Source organism: Acinonyx jubatus, chromosome C2 (genome assembly GCF_027475565.1).
Source record: "Acinonyx jubatus isolate Ajub_Pintada_27869175 chromosome C2, VMU_Ajub_asm_v1.0, whole genome shotgun sequence".
Taxonomy (NCBI): Eukaryota; Metazoa; Chordata; class Mammalia; order Carnivora; family Felidae; genus Acinonyx; species Acinonyx jubatus.
The window spans coordinates 58,681,394-58,706,329 of record NC_069384.1 but is presented as its reverse complement, the minus strand read 5'-3'; the positions used below and the strand labels follow the sequence as shown (position 1 = coordinate 58,706,329).

Genomic DNA, 24,936 nt, shown 5'->3' with positions numbered 1-24,936 from the left:
ACCACCTGTTGTATTTCCCACAATGAAGGGGACCTAGGGGTGATAGGACAATTGGCAGAATTAAAGGATAAAAAAATGGGAGAAAGTTAAAAATGAAGAATTATGTAGGAGTTTAGTTGAATTATTAGAGGTAAGGGATAGAAAAGAGCTTTCACACTGTATGCCAGCTCTGATGAATTGTGACTCCTTGCCAGGCTGTGTTGAGAACAATTCTAAGGCTGAATCAGAGTACAGAAAAAAGGAATACGGTGTTCCCTGGCAAGGTCTGCTGTTGGTTCAGGTGCAGAGTGGGAACACTTGAGCCACGTAGTGTGGCTGACCTCCTGGCGTAAAGCTTATAAAAAAGGAGAAAGGAAGAAAGGAGATCAAAGTGAAAAGTATTTCAAAATTCAAGAATTAGACAAGGTGGTCTGAGGTGAGGCATCAGCAGCAAGAGCGAAGTCTACCGCAAAGTCTAGGTTCAATAGGAAAACAAGTTCTGTGCAGAGGAGTGGGATGGACACCGCCACATGGAATGAAGACGGTATTTACCCGTGTGGGTTCCATTTTACCTGAAGACCAGAAGCCTCAGGTCAACAGCCAGGGGTGAAGTCCAAGAGTACCCCCAGCCTCCAGCATCTAAGTAAAAGAGATGTGTACCAGGAAAAGGTCTGCCTGGGGGCCTCCTCCCCACCCCTGAATCCTCAAGCCAGCTCCCAGCCCCCACTACGGGGAGGTCTGAGTGATCTAGGAGTTCACTAAGACAGGGGAGGCGGCATCTTGCTAGGTAGGCCGAACAGCAAGTGCTTTGTCTCAGGATGGACATCTGAATGCATGCAAAAGAGGCCAGAGGAAAAGGAAGCCTTAAGTGGCCAGTGTGGGCGGGTGTGCGTGCGTGTGCAGGGGCACGCCACTGCCTGGCCTTCCCTCTAAATGCAGACCAGGCCTCGGTAATCCCTTCGCCGCTCAGCCACCCTCCATCAGCCAACCAGCAAAACACAGCCCCCATTCTGCTCAGGAATGTGCTTTCGGAAACTTAATCTAACTGCAGGGTCTGGGCCAAATCCCCCATGGCACGAACCCAAAGACAGCACCCCGTTCTGCCGCTGCTCCCGCCTTCCCACTGTCTCCTCCAAGCCCGGGAGGCTGCAGTTCCACCCCACTGACTCCCTGTTCTCTGGGATGCGGCCCCTCGAAGCCCGCTCTCTCCGTCTCCAGCGCTTCTCGGGCCCTCTGGTCAGCCCCAAACATGTCACTTCTGATTCATGTCTCAATGACGAGCCAACAGCTCTTGGCTTTCAAGCAAGACTCTCTGGGCTTCTGCACAAGCCTCCTCTTCTCTCACTGTGCCTTCTGGGTTGCAACCAAACCCTCCCCTTTGTCCTCACTGCCAACCGCAGATCCCTTCGAGCACCAGAGAAAGAAGTGGCCAGGAATTTTTTAGAAATAAAGGCTAAAAATGGTCTCTCCTCACACAGATACACCTTGAAGCAGAAGGAGGGCTCCACCATAAGTCTTCAACTCTCCAACTATCCCTTCCTCCATATAAAAGGTTCAGGCTGGCTCCTAATTAGGCCGAATGAATGGTTATGGAGTTTCCTGAGTCTCCACAGACACGTGCTGACCATTTGCAGATGAGCAATCCTTGTAGATGAGGATTATCCTTTAAAGGCGCGAACACTGCTAAAAGGCACATCTTACTTGTAATAAGAAACTAATGGAAGCGACCTAATTGCACACGAATAGAAAAAGTGCTCAGTACATATGACAGAGTCCCTCAGGGGATGTTCTAGGGCCATCAGTAACTATGAACCTGCTCTGATGGGGGTTTAAGGTAGGGGGGCAGGTTAACTAGTGAAGGGCATGGGCAAACCTTCTAGAGTGATGGCCACACAGTTGTATACATATGAAAAATGCATCAGGCTATTCACTTATTAGTGCACTGTGTGTACTTTACTGGATGCATTTTATACTCAATACAAAAGAACAAGTAAATATGGTCATACGGCCAACAGAAAAATGCTAATCACACAATGTCAAGGGGGAGAGAATAAGGATAGAAACTGTATATTCACTAGTGTCATTAAAATAGTGTGAAGGTACGGGCATGCCATTATGCTAATTGAGTAAGTCAGAGACAAATACCCCATGATTTCACTCACAGGTAGCATCTAAAAAATAAACAAAGTAAAACCCAGACTCATGGATACAGAGAAGAGAGTGCTGGTTGCCAGAGTGGGGGAGGTTTGGGGTCGGCGGGGGTGGGGATGGAAAAATGGGTGAAGGAGATCAAGAGGTACAAGCTTCCAGGTTACAAAATAGGCCATTGGGGTAATAATGCATAGCACAGGGAATACAGTCAGTAACAGTGACATTGTATGGTGACAGATGGTAACGAGACTCATTGCGGTGATCATTTCACAATGTACACAAACGTTAAATCACTATGCTATACACGTGAAACTAATATTGTATGTCAATTATATACCTCAGTAAAAAAGCAAGTATTGGTATGGATAAAGACTGGAAGTGCACACTCCAAAATGGGAATGGGAATGGTTGTGTGATGACGGTGGGGTGAGGGGAAATGGTATCTCCTATGAATTCTGTACTTTCTGTAATGCAGTTTTCATTACAATTTAAAAACATGAAAGAGGATATGATAGAATAAGTGTAGCTCTGACCTCAGCCCTTCTTATAGGATGAGATGACCCCTCCCTGTCCGCTACCCTCCTCACCTACATCAGCCAGCACCTTCATTGCACCCCACAAGCACAGTGAGGGTCTGCCTCTCTCCCGGAGCATGCAGAGTATGCTACCCTGCTTCCCAGGGACCTAGAGCTCACATTCAACGGGTGCTCCTTCTGCCACCACAGCAAATGGCTCTCACTGTGTGGGGAGGCTCTAAGATGCAGTCAGGCTCCTCCCAGGCCCCTGGGAAGACAGATGAGGAACCCTCCCTGCCCTCTCCTTTCTCGGAGAAAAGGGTGGGGCTGCCTGACGCTTTCCAAAAGAACATGAATATTGCCTGCGGGGTGTCTCTGTTCTGTTCTCTCTTGGAGTGAAGTCCCTCCAGGGACCTGAGAACCAGGGTGGGGTCTTTTATCCCCTGCTTTTCTGCTTCACCATCTCCTCCCACTTTCCTCCCAGGCCTCATGCCTCACATACCCCCAGGGACCCCAACCAAACTTTAAGGAGCGAAGCATTTCCCAAGTTTGCTGCTTTGGCATGACCCCTAACATACTCAGGAGGGTGACAATGATGGTGACATGGAAGTCCAAAGCAAGGCTGTCAGGGGTAAGGGGACACTGCTAGGTCATGAGCAAACAAGCTCTGGACATCTCAACATTCTAATACAAATACCACTAAAGTCTCAACAAGGCTCCCTATTCCCCATACTTCAGGCTCCAGGAAAGAAGAGGTCATTCTTAATACATCCTGGCTACAGACTCCACATTAAGAACGGATGTTAGGGCTGCCCTGCAGCCTTCTGAAGTTTATTTCGTCAGATAAGTCTGGTCTCTCATATGTACACAATGGGTAGAAAACCAGGTAATGTGTGTTTTGCACCTGGGTACCATAATATTCCCAAGTGGTAATTACATATTAAGAGGAGTATAAAGCCTTCTCCCGGCATCCCCCTTGGACCAAACCATCCCCAATCTCATCCTCTTTTCTGTTCGTTTTACTCTTTGTCACACAGTTTCCTTTCTGTTGTGCTCTACTATTTGTATCCCAGGCATGTGGACCATGTCTGCCCCTGAAACAGGAGGCCCGGTGTGGGACGGGCAGCTCTGCTCAGACCCACACATGGCCGTGTAAGTGCTCTGACAGTAACCGCCATGAGGATGGAGTGTGGGGGATGAAGGGACAGGGGCAGCTGGCACAAGCGCCCCTAGGTAACCACGTAGAAAGGCACGGCCACATAGTGTGGCCCATTTCTGGGGCCCACACAAACAGTTCAACCATGCTGAGTTCCCCTCTTTCTAGACACCCTCTGCAGACAGTGTCCCTACTCAGAGAAAACAGCGTCCCCAGGGCACAGTGGTCCCCCACCATCGGGGACTTCCAGCAGCTACCACTCTCTGGTTTGAAATGTCAAATTGTAAGGCCTCCTTTTATATGAAGACAAATGACATGGGGTGTGAAGGGCCTGGGGGAGAGAGCGAGAACGGGAGAGAGTTAGAAAGAGGGCACCGTGGGAGAAGAACAAAGGAACAGCACTCACTGGCTAGTGTCACAGTGGCTGGCACGCTGGCCACAGCTCCTGCAGGCATGCGGGCCACACACTGGTACCGTCCCACCGTGTGGTTGTTGAGGGCAGTGACGACCAGCGTCCCGCGGGTGATGAGGATGCCCAGAGCATCATCCGAGCCATTCAGCTCCTTCCCGTTCAGGCGCCAGGTGGCATTCATCCACGGGGGCTCCACCACGCAGCCCAGGATCACAGTTCCTCCCAGCTTCTGGACGGTGGAAGAGGGCTGGACAGTGACCTGGGGGACCTGGTCTGGAGGAAGAACGGGGATGTAGAAGTGAATGGACAACCTTCACGAAACCAATAACATGACCTTTTTAGAAGCACAGCCCCCAGGCAGCCTTTCAGAACTGAGCAACCCAGAGGGGTTGGTCTTTCTCTGAAGAACTCTACTGTCCTTGGTCCGTTCTCCAACCTGTGCTCGTTCTCAAAGGCAGACTGGAGTGGCAGCATAATGTAGAGGCAAGAGCTTAGGCTCTGGGGTTGGACGGACCCGGGCCCCCATCCCAGCACCACTGCTTCTGAGCCAGGTCACTTTTGCCTTTTTGTGTCTCCATTTCTTGCCTACAAAACGGGGCTAGTAATACTTCACAGGGTTGTCGTGAAGCTCACAACAAATGCACGTGAACTGCCTGCCATAACCTCATGTACGTCCTCAATAAAAGGCAGTTGTTAGTATTCATTCTCCTCTGGTATATATATTCGAAATAATGATGATACTAAAATATAACTGATACGGTCTTGCCAAGATGATTTGTCATCTTGTATTCCTGAGTGTGCCCCTGGAGGCCAGTGGGAATGAGGTGTTCTTCGAAATCCAGGAAAAGGCAGGCCTTTTTAAAAGGATACTACTGAATGTGTAGTATTTCTACTTGACACGAGGGCAAATGTTCTTTTAGACGGGCAGGCTGAGAAAGGGAAGGAAAGCACTCACTCAAGTCAGCGAAGCAGCCTGCTGTGGCTAAGAGGAGGCACGCGAGGGTGACCACAGGCCTTTTTTCTCTCCGGGTCGTCATCATCCCATGCAGCACGGTGTCACAAAGGGTCCAAGCCAATGTCCCATAAGCTACCAGAGTCACTCAGATGGCTACTACAATCCCCTGCACTCTGTCGTGAGAAAGAGAGAAATGGCTGCGGTGAGTGACGATGCTCGGGATACCACTGTGATAGCCACAGCGCCTGACTTTGTGCCCTTGCCCCCTGCCTCCATCACACGTGCTGGCAACATTCAGAATGTTGACCTGACCGGCTGCTGGAAGACCAAGGAACACAGTCATGTCACTTCTCATCTAGAAGAAGCTTCTTTTTAGACCCCTTGAGCTAGAAGAGGATTTTATTGTGGTACAACAGCTAAAGCCTTGCCCAGCATACCAGCAGCGACAAGGGCAGGGGAGCCCAGGACTAGAGGGGCTGGGCTCGGCAGCCACGTTCAGGGCTCCAGGCAGTGAGCGCCTCACACACATGCTGGAAAGGATGACGTGATCTTTACCATTTGCTTGCAGAAAGCCAGATGTCCACGGCCACACAGCATGCCATGCCGCTGGTACGAGACCTGTAGACAACACTGTCATGCATGCCAAACCCCTCCTGTAGGGGATGTTACTAATGAATCCTGAAGTCTCAGAGATTCCAGGAAGATCTCCTGTTTTAATTCACCCCTGGATCTTCACCTATTTTCCTATCAACTCTCTCGATTCCTGGGATCAGCCTGCCCTCCTCAGCTTGTGTGTAACCTCTACCCCCAAACACAAACACAGACAGAAGTCACACATCACCAAGGCCCCTCGCCTTCTCTTGCCCCTGGTGCTAGAATCCTAGTGTTTTCCATCTCTACAAAATTTGTACTCTTGACCATTGTCCGTGATGCATCCCCACCCCTGGAACAACGTTACTTCGAGGCTCTACACTACACTGTACCTCCAGCTACTGGATGGCGCATCTCCGCTCTCAGCCGCCCTCTTACTGTCTGCCTGGAGCTTTGACTCTGCATCTTCCACAGCAGTAATTCCTCATGCCTCCTTCCTTAAGCTACGGTCCTTAAAAGATTCACCAAAGTCATATGCAGGCAAGTGTACATTGTAACACATACCTCTGTCACGGCTTAAATCAAGATTTGCGTCTATTGTCGTGGTACTTACAGAACTGTCGTACTTACAGAACATTAGGCCAACAAGGCCAACATCCTTATTAGGTAGGGAGGCATTAGAACGAACTTCAGATAACATCAAAGGTAACATGTCAGTGATCTAGGCAGTGGATGCATCTTCCTGAACCATGCACATGCGCCAATACAAATGGTAGATTTCCAGGAGGGTGACCTATATTCAAACTGTCCACTCCCTTGGACCCGTTTACCTAACCAGGGACCCCATCAAAGGCCTATAGTCACCACTGAAAAGTGAAGGGAAGTAGCTAAGCTGCCCAACGGAGAGAAATATTGTGCTTACCAGTCTCCGGAATTCTGGCCACCTGTATAGTCTGCTATAAGAGCCTGTCTTCAGCCCTCCAACCCCATCACTCCCAACATGCAGATGGAAAGCTGGCCTTTAAGACTCTTGCTCTTTGCCAGGAAGTGCTTGGGATTTGCCTCAACCTTTCCCTTCTCTAGGCTCCTTTGTTTTTTTTTTTTACCTGGCTAAGTTAAGAGGGTCACATTTGCTCTGTCCAACAAGCACCCCTCCAAACCAGATCTGGGCCCTAGCCCCACACTCACGTTCAGAATGTTTTCCAAGGCAGAGTCCTTTTCCCTGGATTCTTAATCCCTCCCTTTGCTTCATGTCTTGGACATCAAAGGACCCCCAAGACTCCTCCACTGCCCTGGAAAGGACAAGGGGGCCTTTTCTGGAGGTTTGAAAGAAAATTTTTGAGGAAGCTTTTCACGTTTTTCCTGTCAAGTTACAATAATCTCCTCATGGTGTAGAGAGAACTTTTACTCTTTCTCAGACAACCCAATAAAGTTATGTTATCAGCAAAGTGCAATTAGGGAAAAAGCGGCAAAGGGGGAGTGTGGCTGGGGTGGCAGCAATGTGGGAGGGAGTCTTGCTAAGCTCTTTGCACAAGTCTTCGTTCAATCTTCATACAAACTCTACAAGGTGGGGATTGTTATCCTCCATTTTACAGGTGAGGCAGCCAAGCTCCAGAAGCTCAGTAACTTGCCCAAGGTCCCAGAACCAGAGACTGGGAATGAAACCCAGGCTGGGCTCTTTTCAAAGCTGTGTACTTTTAACCCACAAGAGGAGCCTTTTCACATTTTTTCTATCCGTTGCTCTGCACTTGGTGGGTGCTTAGCAGACAGAGTTGGAGAAGGTGTGATGTAGAATGGGGAGGGATTTTAACAGTGATTTCTAGAGGAAATTTACATTAATAGATTCATAAACTAGTACCAAAACGCAAGCTTTTGGTGTCCTCTGAATTTTCCAGCTACTTGTTTTAATTCTCTACTTTTCCCCAATGAAGCTAACATTTATCTAGAACACTGCATGAATTACCAATTAGAGGACTGTAGGGAACTTGATCTTGATGTGTTCCAGCTTCCTCAACTCCTTAAGAAGATTGTTCACACCTGTTCCATCTCTGCCCCAAGAAAGGAAGGAGGGGAAAGAAGGAAGGAGGAGGCAAGGACGAAGAATATGAATACAAAGCAATAAAGGGCAAAGAGAAGACAAGCAGACAAAGAGGCCAGGGGGGCTGTTTCTTATCTGAGCACAGGGAGGGGGGGCTCCAGAGGTGTTTGGGTTGTAAAGTCGACAAAGGTTTTACTGAGGAAATTCAGCCCAGACCCCCTCCTGCTTAATGAGGACCAGCCAAACAATTACTGTTACTTCTGCACCCTTGGTAATTTATAGGATTCAAAATGGAAACAGACCCCAGTTTTGCTGCCGGCCACCATCCTGCTTTTATAAGCAACCAGGAGAAAAGAATGGATTTGGGGAGCAGGAGAGAGTGAGAGGAAGCAGGTATCTAAAGAGGGAGAAAGGAGTTAGTTAACTCATTAATCCCCACTACGGAGTTGTAAGCAGATACCACTTAATGACCCCAAAGCAGGTCACACGGAGCCTCATTCACAAAAAGCAGAACTCTGACAAAAATAGGGAAGCAGGGGATCACTACAGCTGTGATGCATATATTTAGCAGCTAGGAAAATTGAGTTGCTTCCTGGACCAAGTTACCTAGTGAGCTTGGTCTAGAAAGATAATTCCAGAGACCTAAGTTTCTGAGAATTTTGTGGTGATGATAAAGATAAAAGGCAACTAAGGCTTATTTGGAATACCTAATTGCAGTGTAACTCTGTCCCACTGTGAAATGAACAAGGTACAATTTCAAAGTTGGTTGAAGGCAACAGTAAGGCCTGTTATTTTTCTTGGCAATGCAAACTGCATCTAGATCCTTCTCATTTTCTATGCATTTTCTCAGAAAAGGGGGGAGAAATCAGAAGCCGAGGAAAGGGAAAATAAATTATTGACAAGAATTCCTGACTGCGGCTTAGGTACTTGCTAGTTTTAAGCGTTATTTGGACAAGAAAAAGAAAAGGTATCTGAGAAATTTAACTGCTGACATACATGTTCCCACTGAAACAATCTCCACCAAGCAGACGTTTTTAAACTTTCCAAAAACAACAACAACAGAATATACTTCTGGGGTTGAGACCAATGAGAAATTATAGCCTTGGAGTATTTATTTTGTGAGAAAATTACAAACAACTGAGAATCGATCAAAAGCAGGAGGCAGCCAGCTCCACCTTCTCCCAAGAGGACTGGCTGGAGCACAAGTGAGACAGAGGAATGGGAGGCCACAGCTCATCCCTGATACCCCAGGGCACTGCAGCTCTCTCGGAAAGGAAGGGAAGCCTTCCTGGTGTTAAACACAAAACCCACCCGTTGGATATCCTATGGCCAATAACCAAGATGAGGTAAAGAGAAGAGCATGTGATCTAACAGATAGCATAGAGGGACCTATTTCTAAAAAACAAAAACAAAACATTCTTTCAGTGACAAGAACAAGACATGACAAAGTTTTGTTCAGGGGAGCTAGCTACATGAAAAAATAAATATATTTTTTTAAATTTTTTAATGTTTATTTTTTTTTCAACGTTTATTTCTTTTTGGGACAGAGAGAGACAGAGCATGAACGGGGGAGGGGCAGAGAGAGAGGGAGACACAGAATCGGAAACAGGCTCCAGGCTCTGAGCCATCAGCCCAGAGCCTGACGCGGGGCTCGAACTCACGGACTGTGAGATCGTGACCTGGCTGAAGTCGGACACTTAACCGACTGCGCCACCCAGGCTAAATTTTTTAATGTTTATTTTGAGGGAGAGAGAGACAGAGTGCAAGCTGAGGAGGGGCAGAGAGAGAGGGAGAGAGAATCTGAAGCAGGCTCCAGGCTCTGAGCTGTCAGCACAGAGCCTGACGCAGGGCTCAAACTCACAAACCATGGAGATCAGACCTGAGCTGAAGTCAGATGCTTAACTGACTGAGCCACCCAGGCACCCTGGTAAAAAGAAGTATTTCTGACCTGAAATTATTATTATTATTATTATTATTATTATTATTATTATTATTTTGCAAATTCCCAATTCTGTAGAGTAAGATTCACTTTTCCCAAAGGTCTTTGAAGGCAGGGAGAAGTTTTGCTTATAAGGGATGCTCCCAAGTGCCAACGGGGGAGAGCAAAGAGTTGGGCAGGGGTGAGTGCTGGCAGCCACCCCCCTGCCTCAAAAAGAGGGTGCACTCCTGCTCAGAGGAGTGACATCGGGGAAATCTCAGGGAAACAAGTGATTCTAATTCTCAGAGGGCTGAAGATGTGAGTTTAAATAGACTTAGGAGAACGGTTTAAGAAAGGTCATTTTTACTTAAAAAGTTGTACTTTTACCCACAGACCTAATTAAAAAGAAAAATTTTTAATTAGCAGGGACCTCAGAGAAAATGAAATAATAGCTTAGAATAACACCTATGGGTATGGAGTGTTATAAATGAGAAAAGCAAGGGGCAGAGAGGCTAAGTGATTTGCAGAAGGTCTCCCAGCTACTTAAGAGAGATTTAGGACTCTAAGTCAGGCCTTCGGACTGCTAGTCCCGGGCTTCCTCTACTATTCCAGTACTGCCTCCCAACAAATGGTTTCTGAGGTCATATTTACCAACTTCTTGGACCTACTTTTAGAACTAAATTTGGAATATTTTTGAATCTACTTTCTTATGCAGAAAAATGATGTCATCTGGATCATTATCTATAACTTTCTCTGTGGTTATTTTCATTCTTTTACCATTTACATCCTAATCTAGAACATTCTCTTACTGTTGTTCACAGATTTTCTGCAATGGTGAAAATATTCTGTATTTGTACTCTAAGCACTAGTCACTAGCCACTTGTGGCTATCAAATACTTGAAGTGTGGGTAATGTGACTGAGGAACCACATTTTTAATGTTACCAGATAGGGCTGGTGGTTATCACATGGGGCAGTACAGTTCTAGACTGAGATCTAGAATAACTACCCAGACCACTCTGATGTCAAACAGGAGGGAACAGCAAAGATTTGATATTCTTAAGTTTGAGCCATGTTCTAGCCAGTCTCTAAATATAATTCTAGCTTCTTTCTTGTCCAAATTTTGTCTATTAAAAAAATTATGTATATTACGATTTCACTATTATCAGGTATGAAAAAATAATACTGTGATCTACCATTGAAGACAGCATGCAAATCCCTGTACTAAAAGATGGATTCTGTCCTGAGTAACTTACGGCTTGGGGGATTAAGTCAGCCAGTGTTCAGCACATATCCATGAGCTCCTCATTACCCAGCTGCCTCTGCAGCTGGCTTAGAGCCATGTGACTACTGCTGGCCAATCAAGTGTAAGTGAACATGTCACTTCTAGGCTAAGGCTGTTAAGAGCTACAGAACCAGAGCTCTGCTTCCATTTCTCCTTTTCTCTAGTCCTGGTGACCATCACAGGTTCCAGAAAGCATAGCTACAAGATGAAAGAAATCAATGCAATCTAGGACAGGAGAAAAAATAAACCATTGTTGCAAAAAACCACTGAAATTTTGGGGATTCCTCTCATGTAACAACTTTAGCATTCTTTACTCTAAAACCTTACTTAACTGATTACAGTGGCAAGTGAGAGCAGAGGGAAGGGAGCATTTTCAATATTGGGTCTTCAGGAAAGGTTTTCTGGATAAGGGGTTGGGAAGGCCCCTTGGGATATGCATATGTAAAGAGCTGAGGGCAAGGCTGGTGGGACAGTACATTGAGCAATTTGGCTGTTACAGAAGGCTTATCTGAACAGTGGTCACCACACTTTTCTGATCTTGCTTTCTTATGAGTAAAATATTCTGGGCAAATATCCCCACTACATTCACGTTTATTCATAAATTAAATGCATGGGCTGCCAAACTAAAATTTAAAAAGAGTAGGTAAAAGTGAACCGGTGTTTCAATGACTTATTGATCATGATTATTTTATAATATAATTAAAGCTAATAGCTTAAGACAGAAAAGCCTATTTAGGATTAGGTGTGTCCCTACCGATATGGTTGTAACCTCTTTCAAACAGTGGCCCCGAATGTTAAATATTTTGCTAACTTCTCATCAGATAGGGTTCCATTATCATTGTTTTTACTTCCTTATGTGGCTTGAAGAGGGTCAGCTCTGCTTTTTACTTCCTGTGAGCGTGTGCTTGGATTATCTGCATATTCTTCCGCCATAGTTTCTTTGAAGCAAGCTCTTTAAGCCACCTTGTCCTTTCATGAGCATTATTTTAGTTAAAACTAAATTCTATAACCTGTAAGTCCACTTAAGAGAACAGGAAAACTGGGGAGTGAATAAGCAAGTGTGGTCCCCACTGTCACACCATAGAGATCTCTTGCTACTGTTGTGCACATTACTGTGATGTACAGGCTAAAGGTACCAGTGTCAACGCTTAATATTAAACATCAGGAAAGCTGAATTTCTTTCCTATTCCAATGGAATTTCTTATATTTCCCCTGTGGAGCTTGCACTCTATTTTGAGACTTCTAGAAGAATGGAAAGAGGCAAGGTAGGAAATTGAGATCAGGTCATGTTGCGGAAGCCTAGGGAAAAGAATGTAAATTAACACCACAGACAGATGGTTTTTGAAGAGGGAATATATAACCAAAGTGGCATTTGCACAACCTGGGCTCCTCATTCACTGAACCCAAAATTTACAACAAGCTGCTAACCAACATGTTCAGAGTCTATTTCCACCCAGGTAGGCGAACTGCTTTACCACCCAGGGAACTGGAAAGGAGGAGTCTAGACATACCATCTTGGTTCTGCAGAGGAATCCCCCCCACAGAGAGAAGCCACCTCTGCCTTCTGAGGAAAAGGACGATGTGGTCTCTTGATTTGCCCACTGGACAAAATCTAATTTTCTCCCACCTGCACCACTTGAGGAAAACGTTACCGGGGAAGTCACCTTTCTTTGTCACACATACCCCTTCCTTCAATTTCTCTTTAAGAAAAATTAAAAAATCTAGCCATAAGGGGGGAGGAGGAACCCACAAACCTTAAGAGAAAAGGAAAACCACTTCCTTTCTTCTCCACTCCCTTCTCAATTCCCCCACCCTATTCCATATAAATTCAATTTGACAACCCTGCTAATTGGATAAACGCAACTCCTACACTCCTAGAAAGCCATTCCCTTTTCTTTTTTTTTGTTTTTGGAGGGCTCAAAACAGGGTGATTGTGCCCTTCTTTAACAGGGATTCCATCTGCTTTATTTCTCCCTCTCCATTCACCACTCCTCGTGAATATTTATGAGGTCTTCCCTCCCAGCCTATCCCCCTTCCACCCCACCTCCACCCCACCTTCCTCCCTCAACCTCCCTCTACCCACCCTGCCTCCAGCCTGCTCTCCCTCCTCTGAGGGACAAAAACCTTCCAAAAGCACCCCCCCCTCCTTGCTTTAGATAAACACAGGCAGTGTCAAGTGTGAGGAGTAGGGGGAGGTGGGAGGGGGTTCAACTGCCAGTCAAGCCCCGGCCTTCAATGAGGCCCAGGGGCCTACCCTAATCTGCTGCATGCTTGCCATATGGGGGCTGTGTTGCCCTGGGAAACACTAACAGGCAGAACGGAGCTTAATAGAGTCCATATTCATTGTAATGCAGTGAGATAGCTCAAGGCACCACTGCCCCTTCGGTCCAGTTTCATTCTTCTGCTTTCCTCTTTCTTTCTGGTTTTCCTCCCTTTTACTTTCTTTCTTCCTTTCAAAAGGAACAGGCCCCCAGAGAGCTCTAACCTGGAGAGGTCTCAGCTGGCAGAAAGGCTGGGCTTTGGGGTTGGGAAGCACAGTGCTGGGGTGGGACGAGGAGTTGGTGGGGAGAGGGGAGAAGTGGGGCTCCCAGGGCGGTCGAGTGGGGAGAGAGGTGCGGCACCTGCAAGGGGACGCGTGCGCTGGCTAGAGTGTAAGAGAGTGTGTGGTGGGTCGTGGGTAGACACGGCCCATCGGGGCCTTGGAGCAAAGAAACCTTCTCATTTATTCTGCTACCTACGCCTAGGTCTCCCAACATCACCCCAGTCTCCAATGCCAGTCAATTTAAGGTCATTAAAGCCAGTGGCATCTACCTCCCTGAGGTGTCAGGCCTTCGGCCAATTCCCGGCTCCCCACGGTTGCCTTGAAAAGTCACAGGCGACGCAATGGGATGAAACCACTTCAAAAATAAATAAATCCCTATAGGGGCAGAGGATCCACCAGCCTGCTGTGCTGGGGCCCACCACCTCCTCTGGCTGGCTGGCACTGAGGAAAAGGTGGCAGCTGTAGTCGGCCAGAGCCAAACTAGGGCATGCAGGGCCCTTTGCACTGGGGGAGCGGGCTCTCTAGCAGATTAAGCCTTGTCATAAGTATATCTGCCGGAAGTGAGACTTGGGAGTCCTGGAGAGCAGAAGTGATCCTTCCTCAACGCCTCCAAGGGAAGGAGGGCTGATAACGTGGGAGGGGAAAAGGACGCATTTCTCCCAGTTTCTTAGAAAAGGTAAAATCGGTAACCAGGATACAAGAAGTCCTCAAAGAGTAAAGCATCGGTTTCATAAGTCGTGGAAGCCATTTGTCCTGTGACTGTAAAAGTCACAAATTTAAAATCAAGATAGAAAATAAAAGCAAAGAAAAGCTATCGAAACCTTCGTATACACCCCTATGGCTGAAACATTAGCCCCGTGGTGTCGAGCATGTAGAAAGAGACCAGTAAATGGCTGCTGAATGAAAAAAACACATATTTGCTCCTATAGTTTCACCACTGCTGACAGAGAACTTGAAACTCTTTATTTATCCAACTGATGACTACAATCAGGGTTCAGATGGGGAATAGTGCTTTAGCAGAAGCATAATGCTCCCAGCAAAGGCACAGCAATGCCATCGTGACAGTGCCACAGTGACGCCAGTATCTACCAGGAGGCCTTTTTGTTATCCACATCAACCAAATGCCACAGTCAGGCAGGCTAAGTCACATGAAACTTCTCAAGCAAGGCAGATACCGGTGCCTGTTGTGGTCTAGTTTTTGCCCTCCAAACCTGGTATCTTCCACTTGCCTTGCTCTTACCCCACTGAGATGCATCCAAAATCTGTGGTTTCCTGAGCTCAACCCAGGGGAGACCAACAGTAGGAAAGTACATAAAAGTCCTTACAATTTTTCTTTGCTTCTTTTAGCTTGATTTTAAGGCTGTATTACCTACCAACCCTCCAAGAAATGGTACAGTGGGTACTTTAAGAGCCAAGGTACAATTTCAATTCCTGGCTAGAAAACCTAAACAGCATGTGGTTATCTGAAATGCCAGCCTCAGCATCAAACCCATTTATATCCATGAGGGACCCATAAAGGTGATAATCCTTCTTCCCTGGGGACTCTACACCAGAGAAGGTGAAGACACGCAAAAGAACAGGGTTGTACAGGACTCAGAGCACTTATCCTCTCTACAGAGGAAGCCTGCCCCTCCCACTTCCTTTTTTCTGCATGGTTTCATTGCCAGTGGTTTGACCCCAGCATACTGCATGTGTTACAGAGAGGTGCTCCACAGAAGAGCGAGTGGGGATGCCTGGAGCGTCACTGAAAGCCACTCCTGAAGCACTCTGGGAGCTCAGCAGAGCAGTCACGCTCTCCCCAGGCTTCCCTGCAACGGACACTCTGGTCAATAATCTTACCACTGACGTGCGTGATGTGGTAAAGGCCAGAACGGCCACTCGGGGAAAGCGGAGACAGCTTCTCTGGTCTAGAACAAATACTTGCTTTTCATTTCACTGTTCAGAGGACACCCACTAGTTTGAGCATACACACATATACTCCACTTCACCTTCTCCTCCCATCTTTCCTATCTATGATCAGTCATATGGATTCAAAGCAGCCAGAGAGGGGCACCTGGGTGGCTCAGTTGGTTAAGCGTCCAACTCTTGATTTCAGCTCAGGTCATGACCTCATGGTCGTGGGAGCCACAGCATGAAGCCTGCTTAAGACTCTCCCTCTCTCCCTCTGTGCCTCCCCCCACACACGTGCGTGCCCTCTCTTAAAAACAGAAAATAAAAATAAAGTACCAAAGGCAGCCAGAGAAACACAACATAAGCCGCATATGTCATTTACAACTTTCTAGTAGACACATTTTACATCAGGCGAAAATAACTATTAATATCTTTCAACACAATATACCCCAAAGAGTGTAATTTTAATAGGTAATATAAAAATTAATAAGGTGTTTTATATTGTTTCATACTAAGTCTCCTAAACCTAGTGTGTATTTTATATTTACTACACATCCCAATTTGGACAACCCACATTTCAGGTGCTCAACAGTCACACGTAGTAAAGGCTAATCCTGGACACCACAGGCCTAGAGCCCTCCAGCTGGCTCCCTGACGCTCTCCTCCCCCCATCTAATCTGCCTCCCCATCGTCACCTACCTTCCTTCTAGAACATCAAGCTTAGCCAATCAGTAAAGATGATAAATGGGTAGCTACCACCCACTGAATACACAATTATGAATTGTGGCCTGTTTCCTCCAGGCCACACTTCATAATTCATCTAATTTGATATAATCCTCCCAATGGCCCTTTAAGGCCGGTATATATGATCAACACATTTTATAAATGAAGAAATTAAAACTCAGAGCAGTTACATAGTTTGTCCAAGATTATACAGATGGTAAGTCAGTCAGGATTTGAACAGGTTCTAACTCTAAAACCTTTTTGGTTCTTTTCCCTCTAGTGCTTTAAATAAAGTATAGCAAAATAATTGATGGATTGTTATGCAGCCATTAAAATGGTAACTATAAAGGTCAAGCAGCAACATGAAAAATGTGTAAAGAATGTTAAGGGAAAAACATATCATTTTGTCATAAAACATGTAAGCAGTTGGGGGAGGCCTAGAAAGGAATAGGAAACACCAGCAGCTGATTTGAAAATGTGAAGGAAGTAGGAGTGATTTTTTCTCTTTTCAGGTTGGTTCAAAACAAAGCAACTAACAGACCCACTTTCCACAATTTCCTATCTAAGTATGATTAAATGAAGTCCAAACTCCTTCGCACAACCTTCCGGGTTCTTTGTAAGTGGGCTACAGTCAACCTTTTCCAGGTCTTCCTCCCACAAGCCCCCAAATCTGGGCAAGCTGCATTTTCACACTCTCTCTTCTAGCAAAACCACCTCCCCCTTCTCCCTTCATTGCATCAGGGGAATTCTTAATTGTCCTTCAAAACTTATTGCAAATGTCACCGTACGATGCCTCCAATGACTATTCCACAGTGTTTTGCACATTATAACATTTCCATAATAATTTATGGATTTGATCATGTGTGCATAATGTGCCTCTGATATCTACCCTCTGACCCGACTACAAACTTCCTGAAGGCAAGGATGTGTTAACTTTATCTTAGTAACCCTAGCATCCAGAAAACCTTTGGCACATCACAGGGGCTCAGCCAATGTTTGCTAAACTGAAGGGTTTGTTCAGATTAGAAATTTGAGATTGAGAAGGACTGTTATCTGACCTTGGACCTATAGGAAAAATGCACAGAGAAGGGTTATCAGTGGTGGGACCAAGGGGTTTTTCTACAGGAAAAGGACTATAACCATGGCCCTTATTTTCCAAAACTAAATGGCCCTTAGAACAGTGTAGGCATCCCTGGAGGGGAGGGCCAAGTTGTTTGACAGAAGTCAGTGCCTCTGCAGACACTCCTATGGCTTGGGGTCTCATTCAAGAACCTTCTTGGTTTTCCTTATCTCTCTTCCCAAAACAAACACCCTACCAAGCTTGAGACATCTGGCTTCCTGCAGCCACTGAACTGCAAGGAATCTAATCTAGGAGGATATTGTGAGTAGGTAATATCTGGCCATTATCAATATGACCCTAACCTTGAGGCCAGGGTGGAAGGAGATAGGCATGGAGACATCGGAGAAGAAGAAATCAGAACACTGTTGAGTCAGAAAGAGAAGGATGGATTCGGGCCTGAAGAGAAAGCATGGGGAAGGGAGGAGGAACAAGAGCAGAGATGTGGGAAAGGCAGCTAAATGTGTTGAGCTCCAAGCCGGGTGTTGGGGGCTTCATGTACTTGATCAGTTTTAATCTTCACAACCCAGGGAGCGTTACTGTCCCCACTTTACAGATGGAGGGAGAGGTTATCAAAGCCCTTCTCAATGCTTTAGCACATTACGGTTTTAGGAGTCATCTCAAATTTTTATTATAGAATTGCTCTTCTGCAAAGTGACGATGTTGGGACTCAGCAAGATCAGGTACTAAGAAACCATGAGGCTGGGGTTTAGATATGAGCTGTGCCACTTCTCTCCCTTGGTAGACGGCAGCTTTGGGTAAAGTGCTGAATCACCGAGTCTCAGTTTACTCTCTGTGAACATGAAAATGTTAACACCTGCTTTTCTGAGCTGCTAAAAAGAGTTAATGAGATTGAGTGTGAAAGCAGCCTGGCATATAGCAATCACACAATAATTTGAGGGTGTCCTGGATCTTTTCTGCTGAAAGCCATTCACTGGAGGTCTAATTTCATACAGTAGCACCGCCACCGAGGGGGCTTTTCTATGAATGTCCTTTAAGACTTAAAGATGTTGCATTTTAACAACTCCAGACACATGTGGTACCATCTCTGCTTGTTCCTTATAGGCTGTCCAAAATTAAGCAACGGCCTGATTTTGCTGCACTACACACGCACATCACAAGTTCAAGAGATAGTCTCTGTTGCAAAATAAAAGCAGTAATACCTATATCCTATATAGTGTTTTACAGAGCTTCACAATAGCCCCGTGGGACAAGAAATCCGTGGACAGTGCTTATAGTGTTCTCAAGTTTCTGGCAATACTTGGTTTCCAGCCTCTTATCCTCCATCCAACACTAGCCCACATTTACATCACTGAAGCTAATAACTGCTCCCCACCACCTCTCCCTCACCCTGTTTATGCCCTCTCTCTGCACTCTCTTGATGATGATAATGATGATAATGATCATAATTTCTCTGTAGTGTCTCTACATGTTCACAGAGAAAGGGGAAAAGATCCTCATCAGACAATAGGTCATTTGGGACAAGAAGTTACAAAGAAGTGTTTATAGAGAGGAAAACATTCCCCTGATCCCTCCCTCTAACCCCCCTCCCAGCCCCAGAAAGGAGCTCACCTCCAACGTCATCAGCAAGCGAACAAAGCCACAACAAAGCCACCTGCTCTTTTCCACCTACCTGTTTCTAATTACAGCCCACGGCCAGGGCTATATCCACACAGGTAAACAATGAAGTAAAATGGTAACATAGTGACTGGAGAGGAAACAGGAGCATCCACTCTCAAACCTTCCGGTGCTCATGGCAGACAAAAGAGTCAATGTAAAATGCATTAATTAGAGTCCAGATAGAAAGCACAAACAGGGTATATAAACAAACCTGTTCCAGGACCTGAGCGCTGAAAGTAGATCTTAACTGCTTAATGTTCTCTCTTAGGAAAAAGGAAAAATGATCCCGTTTAAGCGATCAGTGTGTTAACACAAGCCTTACTACCTAAGGCCAGGACTCCACTCCATCTGAAAGCATCCACTGAAAGCAATGGAGCCCTCAGAACAGGAAGTATAATGCCTGGAAGCACACCAGAGAGCAAGCACTGCTCAGTCTGCACATACACAGAACCACAGAGATAGCATCTTCCCCGAATCATCAGGAGCAGTAGCAGGATTTGCCTCAGAAGCACAGAAAGACAAACGAGGGCATTCCACAGAACCATCGCGATCGCGCTAAGAGCAGGCAGTGCGGCTGGCAACCCCAAGTCACACCTGATGAGAAGTACAGTCCCTGGGGCAGAATTCAGGTCAGTTCAGCAAACCCCCACGGAGTACCCACTAGGTGCCACACACTGCCAGAGAGTGGAGGCAGCCTCCTACCCTTAAAGAACTTGGAACCCAGTCAACGTTCAGCTTTGACAACATCTTTCTATTACACCAAAATTAACATGCATCACGACCTCAGGAAAAGATCAAAGATAAACCATAGATTTTACTCAACACAGGCAAGGAACCAGACCCACTAACAAAGGCATTAGGGGATTGACAAAAGAAATGGGTCACACAGCTGAGCGTGCACACGTGCACGCACGCACACATTCTCAGGCCCTGCTCAGTACAGAAGGTCAGCCCTCCAATAAAGCCCCTTTCTATCATCCATGTTTATTCCTAGCGTAGTCCTAGAAGATCACAGTACATCAGCTAAGGTAGGATAGAGGCTTAGAGCTAATAGAGGTCAACAAGGATCCCTTAAGCCTCAGCTTTGTCACCGTCACCTCCCACAGTGTATGGTAACCTGTTTACAAGTCTCTCTTCTGGACACATAGTAGGTGCACAGTGAATGTTTGATAAGCTATAAAGACCTACTTCCAAGGGCTTTTCCAAGTGCAACTATTGGATCCTTGGAGTCTGGCAATGACAAACCCCCAAAGGTGCTCTCACTGCAAAGCAGAACTTGCTTGAGTTGGGGAAGATGACGCTTGAGTGTCTGATATCCCTGTTCCCATCTCCCACCAGGATCTGGTCTGGGGTTCTTATTAAGTGGAGAAGGCAAGCATGACACAGATCTTTCCTGTGGTGGCATCCAAGCATGAGGTGGGTGGGGGCGGGCTTGCCAAGGAGGAGGTGGGGCAGAAAATGTGAAGAGAAGTATGCACCTGAGGAAATGCTCTTCCGTTCAAGAGGCAGGTCCCCGGCACCCGCTGTGTGTCAGGCAGTGGTTTGGAACCCAGCTCTTATCCCCCTAGAGTCCTGCATTTCCCCTGTGCAAGTACCATCACACTATTTTCGGTCTGCCTGGCTACTAGAACAAAGGCTTCAGGGATCAGGAATGGTGAGGATATTCACAAGGGCACTGTCAATGCGTAAAATAGTGCCAGGTATTCAGCAAATACCTGTTGAGTGCACCAACAACCACCTGAGACACAAAGGACATGGCAGAGATAGGAAAGAACTCTAGTCATCTAGTCAAGGAGGGAGCTTTTCCTCAGTAGGAGAAGCTGGACATTTAGGAAGCTTTGGGGCTGAAAAGACTTTGATTTACTCTGCTAGGTGACATAATCACCACCAACTCCAATTTAGCTGTCAGCTACAGTCCTTCTCCATACCCTCTCCTCCTGATGATTAGGCAACCAATGCCACCAGGTGCGTATCCACACCCCCCACGTGACTCAAATCCAGACTCAGGTTCTGGGACCCAGAATGAATGACCATCAGGCTGCTGCTTCTTGGTCTATCTGGTTCCTGGTTCCTAGACTGATTCAACCAAATGCTGGGCAAGAGCAGCCCCAACCCCAACATACCAACACATACACTATGCTCTAATAGGCTCATGCATGCTGACAGGAAATCTGAAGTGTTCAAATGAACAGCTAAGCCTTGGAGTAAAATAGCCAACCTTAGCTGAAGTCAGGGCCCCGATGGGATATCAGGAGCTACCGGTCTATAGTTGGCATCTGACTGCACAGTGACAAGGACAAGGTCTTTCCTAGACTTTTCTGCGAGCCAGAAACTCGTACCCTGAACTTAGAAGGAACGACTTTGATGTAGGACAATAAAACCTATCACACACGGAGATGATGAAGAAAAAAACACATTAGTAAATAATCTAGAATAATGACTGGTACAAAGTAGTTGCTCAATAAGTGACAACCACTTATTAAATTTGAATAATTCCCTTTAGGGTTACTTTCCCTTTAGGAATTCCCCTTAAGAAAACTTTTCATTAGTCTGATCCTCATTGCAGATTTAGCCCTCGTATCTCAACAAAGGAGTCTTACGAATAGGTAATATCTCAGGGGCCAGACACCCCCACTTGCTCTCTGGGCATATGCATTCACAACCTCTAAAACAGAGGTGCATACACACACATGTGTGCACACGTGTGCCCACACAGCAAACAACTCCAGTTCCAACTGGGAAGTGTGCTTCATAACCATGACAGTCTACTTTCTTTCCCATCTGACCTCATACAAACCCACTTTCTTCACCATTTCCTTGACCCCCAAATATACACATTTAGTCCGCAGCCCACCCCCACTTTTTCTCAATTACAAAGCTCTTTTAAATCACCTAAAATGTAAAATAAATACCCATCTGGAAACCTGAAGCACGCCTCGGTCCGTCTGTCAGTTCCTGCTTCTGCTGGAAGCCCCCTCCCCCATCTCCCTCAGTTCTCCCCAACTTGTAAAGCACAGTGGCCTCAGTGCAGGGCTGGCACATGCAGAGTAAGCAAACACATGGAGTCTTGCCAGCTGGGTCAGGCATCACTATTTATAGCAGGGGCAGAGAGTGGGGAATTGGAGCAGCGTGGTGAAGGGTCAGGAGCAGCGGGGGTGGGGTTAATTCTAGCCTGCTGTTCCCGGGCTCCAACAGCTGCAAAGAGGATCCCCTGCCATTCCCAGGTGCAAGCCATCCTGGTATGACTAATCCCATCACCGCGCAGGCGGGAAACTGAACGTCTTTGAGGGCAGAGAGCCTGCTATCTTGCTCATGATTGTGTCCCCAGCATGCATCTCAATGCTTGGCACATAGTAGGAGTGCAATCAGTATTTGCTGATTAAATGAATAGATGAGCTCCTTCCCTCCTGCCTACCCCAAAAGATTATGCCACAGAGGGAAGAGGGAAACAGGTGAAGGAGACGTTAGAGAGGAATGCCTAAAAGGGCACTTTTAAAACTACTGGATGTTAAAATGTGATAGAAAAAATAATCTAGGGGGGCACCTGGGTGGTTTAGTCGGTTAAGCATCCAACTTCGGCTCAGGTCATGATCTCATGGTTCATGAGTTTGAGCCCCGCGTCAGGCTCTGTGCTGACAGCTCAGAGCCTGGAGCCTGCTTCAGATTCTGTGTCTCCCTCTCTCTCTGCCCCTCCCCGGCTCACACTCTGTCTGTCTCTCTGTCTCTCTCTCAAAAAAAAATAAACATTAAAAAAACTTAAAAAAAAAAAAGAAGAAAAAATTTAGGGAAATGCTATGTTACGAAAAACTAATTAGCTTTCTTTTTTTACTACAGGCCTTTTCAGAGCCTTTAATATGCTGTTATGTATCATGAATCACCAAGAGGGGGATAGAGTATGTACTGAAGTCTGAACTCACTTAACCACAGGCCTGGACTTACATGACCACAGGCCCAGACTTATTTGACCACACTACTCTTTTTTCTCAGAGTACCATTAGTGAGGAGAATTTCACCAAATATACTTTGGGAAATGCTGGCCTAAGAGGTTCCTGGAAGATATCCCAAAAGCAACTTGTAAAACAGCATGATTCCATTTTTGTAATTTAAAAAATTGCATTATGATATATGGGGTATAGTTATTTGGAGGTCATGAGACACTTAAATGTTAACATCATTTATGTTTGAAGATTAGGGGATTTGTACTTTTTACATTAAATGTTTCAGAAATATTCAAAGTGGTTAGCTATGTAGTTATCACTTCTGTAATTCAAAAGATAAATTTGGAAAAAAAAAAAGCTATATCCAAGTAGGATGTGATCACTGCTATTTAATGTTCCCACAGGCCGAGGACTTCAATACCCAACAACCCCTTGGGCCATAAAAAGACTGCTCTTTGTCCCATTGTCGTATCCAAAGAGATTCCTGTGTCTATCTCTAACAATCAACTCCTTTGGTTTGTAAGGTATCCACCAAGAAGTTAGTTTGCTGAAATTATCGTGTTGGGCACATGAAAATTTCAAGACTCTCTTTTCCTCCTAAATTACTGATTTCCTAATTTAACTGATTTGTGAATGTAATCAAAATTCACTGAGATGTAGTAAATGGAACCAACCAGGTGTGTTGCAACATGAGATTAAGGCAGATATTTACAATTAGAAGAAATCATCAGTTAGTGTAAATCAAAGAAAAGTACTCGACCATCTGTTGAGTTACTCCATGTGGGACCGTGTACACATGCATTATCTTGTCTAACCTCTAAAAACCCTATCAAGTAGGCCGTACTTCCATCCCTATTCTACAGATGCAGTGATTGAGGCTTAGAGAGATTAAGCATCTTGCTCAAGCAAAGGCTTCAAAGCCAGGGCTTTTCTCCTTCCTCTGACTATTGGGTCTTGATGTTCCCGGTCACTTCAAGCAGACAGACAATGAACCGTTTTCCAAAGAAGGAACTGAGAAAGGCTGGAAAAAGCCAAAGTCATTCTGAGTCGGAGTCATGCTCTAGCTACTATGTTTTCAGAGGGAGTGGTTTGGCAGGTCCCACACTGCACGCTGCTGCATCTGCCTCCTCCTGAAGATGCGTCGCCCCCAACCCCACTCAGAGTCAGCCCTGAGGTCTGAGTGCCTGAATCTCATCCAAAAGTTGGCAGCAGTGTTTTGGGTCTGGATCCAAGTTCTATGCACCAGCATGCAGCAAGAGATAATAAAACTCTTCCACTTCTTAATCTGGCCTCTCTCATCTTCCTCTTGTTGTTACACAAGCATTAGATCGAAGGTTGCCAACTCTGGCTGCACAGAAGAATCATCTGGGGACACTGAAACACACCAAGGCCTTGGAAGCACCTCACACAAATAAATATAAACCCACCGTGGAGGCGGGGGCAAGGCATCAGTATTTCCAACCTCCTTCCTGGAAACTATACGGTGCAGCCAAGCTGGGGAACCACTGGGTGTTTCTGCCGTGGTTTGGGGGACCATTTTGATAAAGAATGTCTATCAGAAATGCCTTGGTTACATTAGATGCCGTCGTTGGAATTGAACATTTTGTACAAAAATGTTCTTTACTAAATTATTTTAAAGAAATTCTTGTAATTTTTAAAGCTAATTTTTTTTTCGATTCCAAAAATTATCTTAATATATTTTTAAGGAATAAAACATTTTCTCAAAGTTTCTCTTAGATTCCCTCAGATATTTTCTGGACTTTCAGATTCTTCACCCAGAAATAAAAACCCAAGGAGAGGCCACCACTGGAAAGAGCACCTACTTTGGGGGCCAAGAGAGCCTCCGCAGTAGAAAATGAGATTCAAACAGGTTCCTGGGCCACAGTAACCCTTGCCAGTCTGGGGCCATCACCACTACTTCTGGGGCCTGGGACGTTACCAGAAGACAGGAATTTTTGAAGCACAAGCGCATTCTAGTGCTTGCACATCGGAACCTGAAATAGCAGCGAGGACTCCCTTCACAAAGCAGAGCAGTCTCCCAGGGCTCACAGACCACCAGGAAGTGGGACAGGCGTTGACCATCCAGGGCTCCCACACCCACTTAACAC

The 24,936-nt window shown here is 45.9% G+C and overlaps 1 protein-coding gene across 4 annotated transcripts in view; it reads right to left on the bottom strand.

Annotated features, from left to right (window-relative positions):
• The window catches only part of BOC (BOC cell adhesion associated, oncogene regulated), a 72,038-nt gene that overhangs the window by 30,169 nt on the left and 16,933 nt on the right, over positions 1–24,936 (bottom strand). For all 4 annotated transcript variants that reach the window (XR_008297665.1, XM_053220867.1, XM_053220869.1 and 1 more), the window contains exons 3-4: positions 5,169–5,339; positions 4,208–4,486 (exon numbers count right to left, since the gene is read on the bottom strand). Coding sequence is in view for 3 of the 4 variants with exons in the window: in XM_053220867.1 (XP_053076842.1) it covers positions 4,208–4,486; positions 5,169–5,253 (364 nt within the window). In the remaining variant the exon portion in view is untranslated. The remainder of the gene's footprint in view (positions 1–4,207; positions 4,487–5,168; positions 5,340–24,936) is intronic.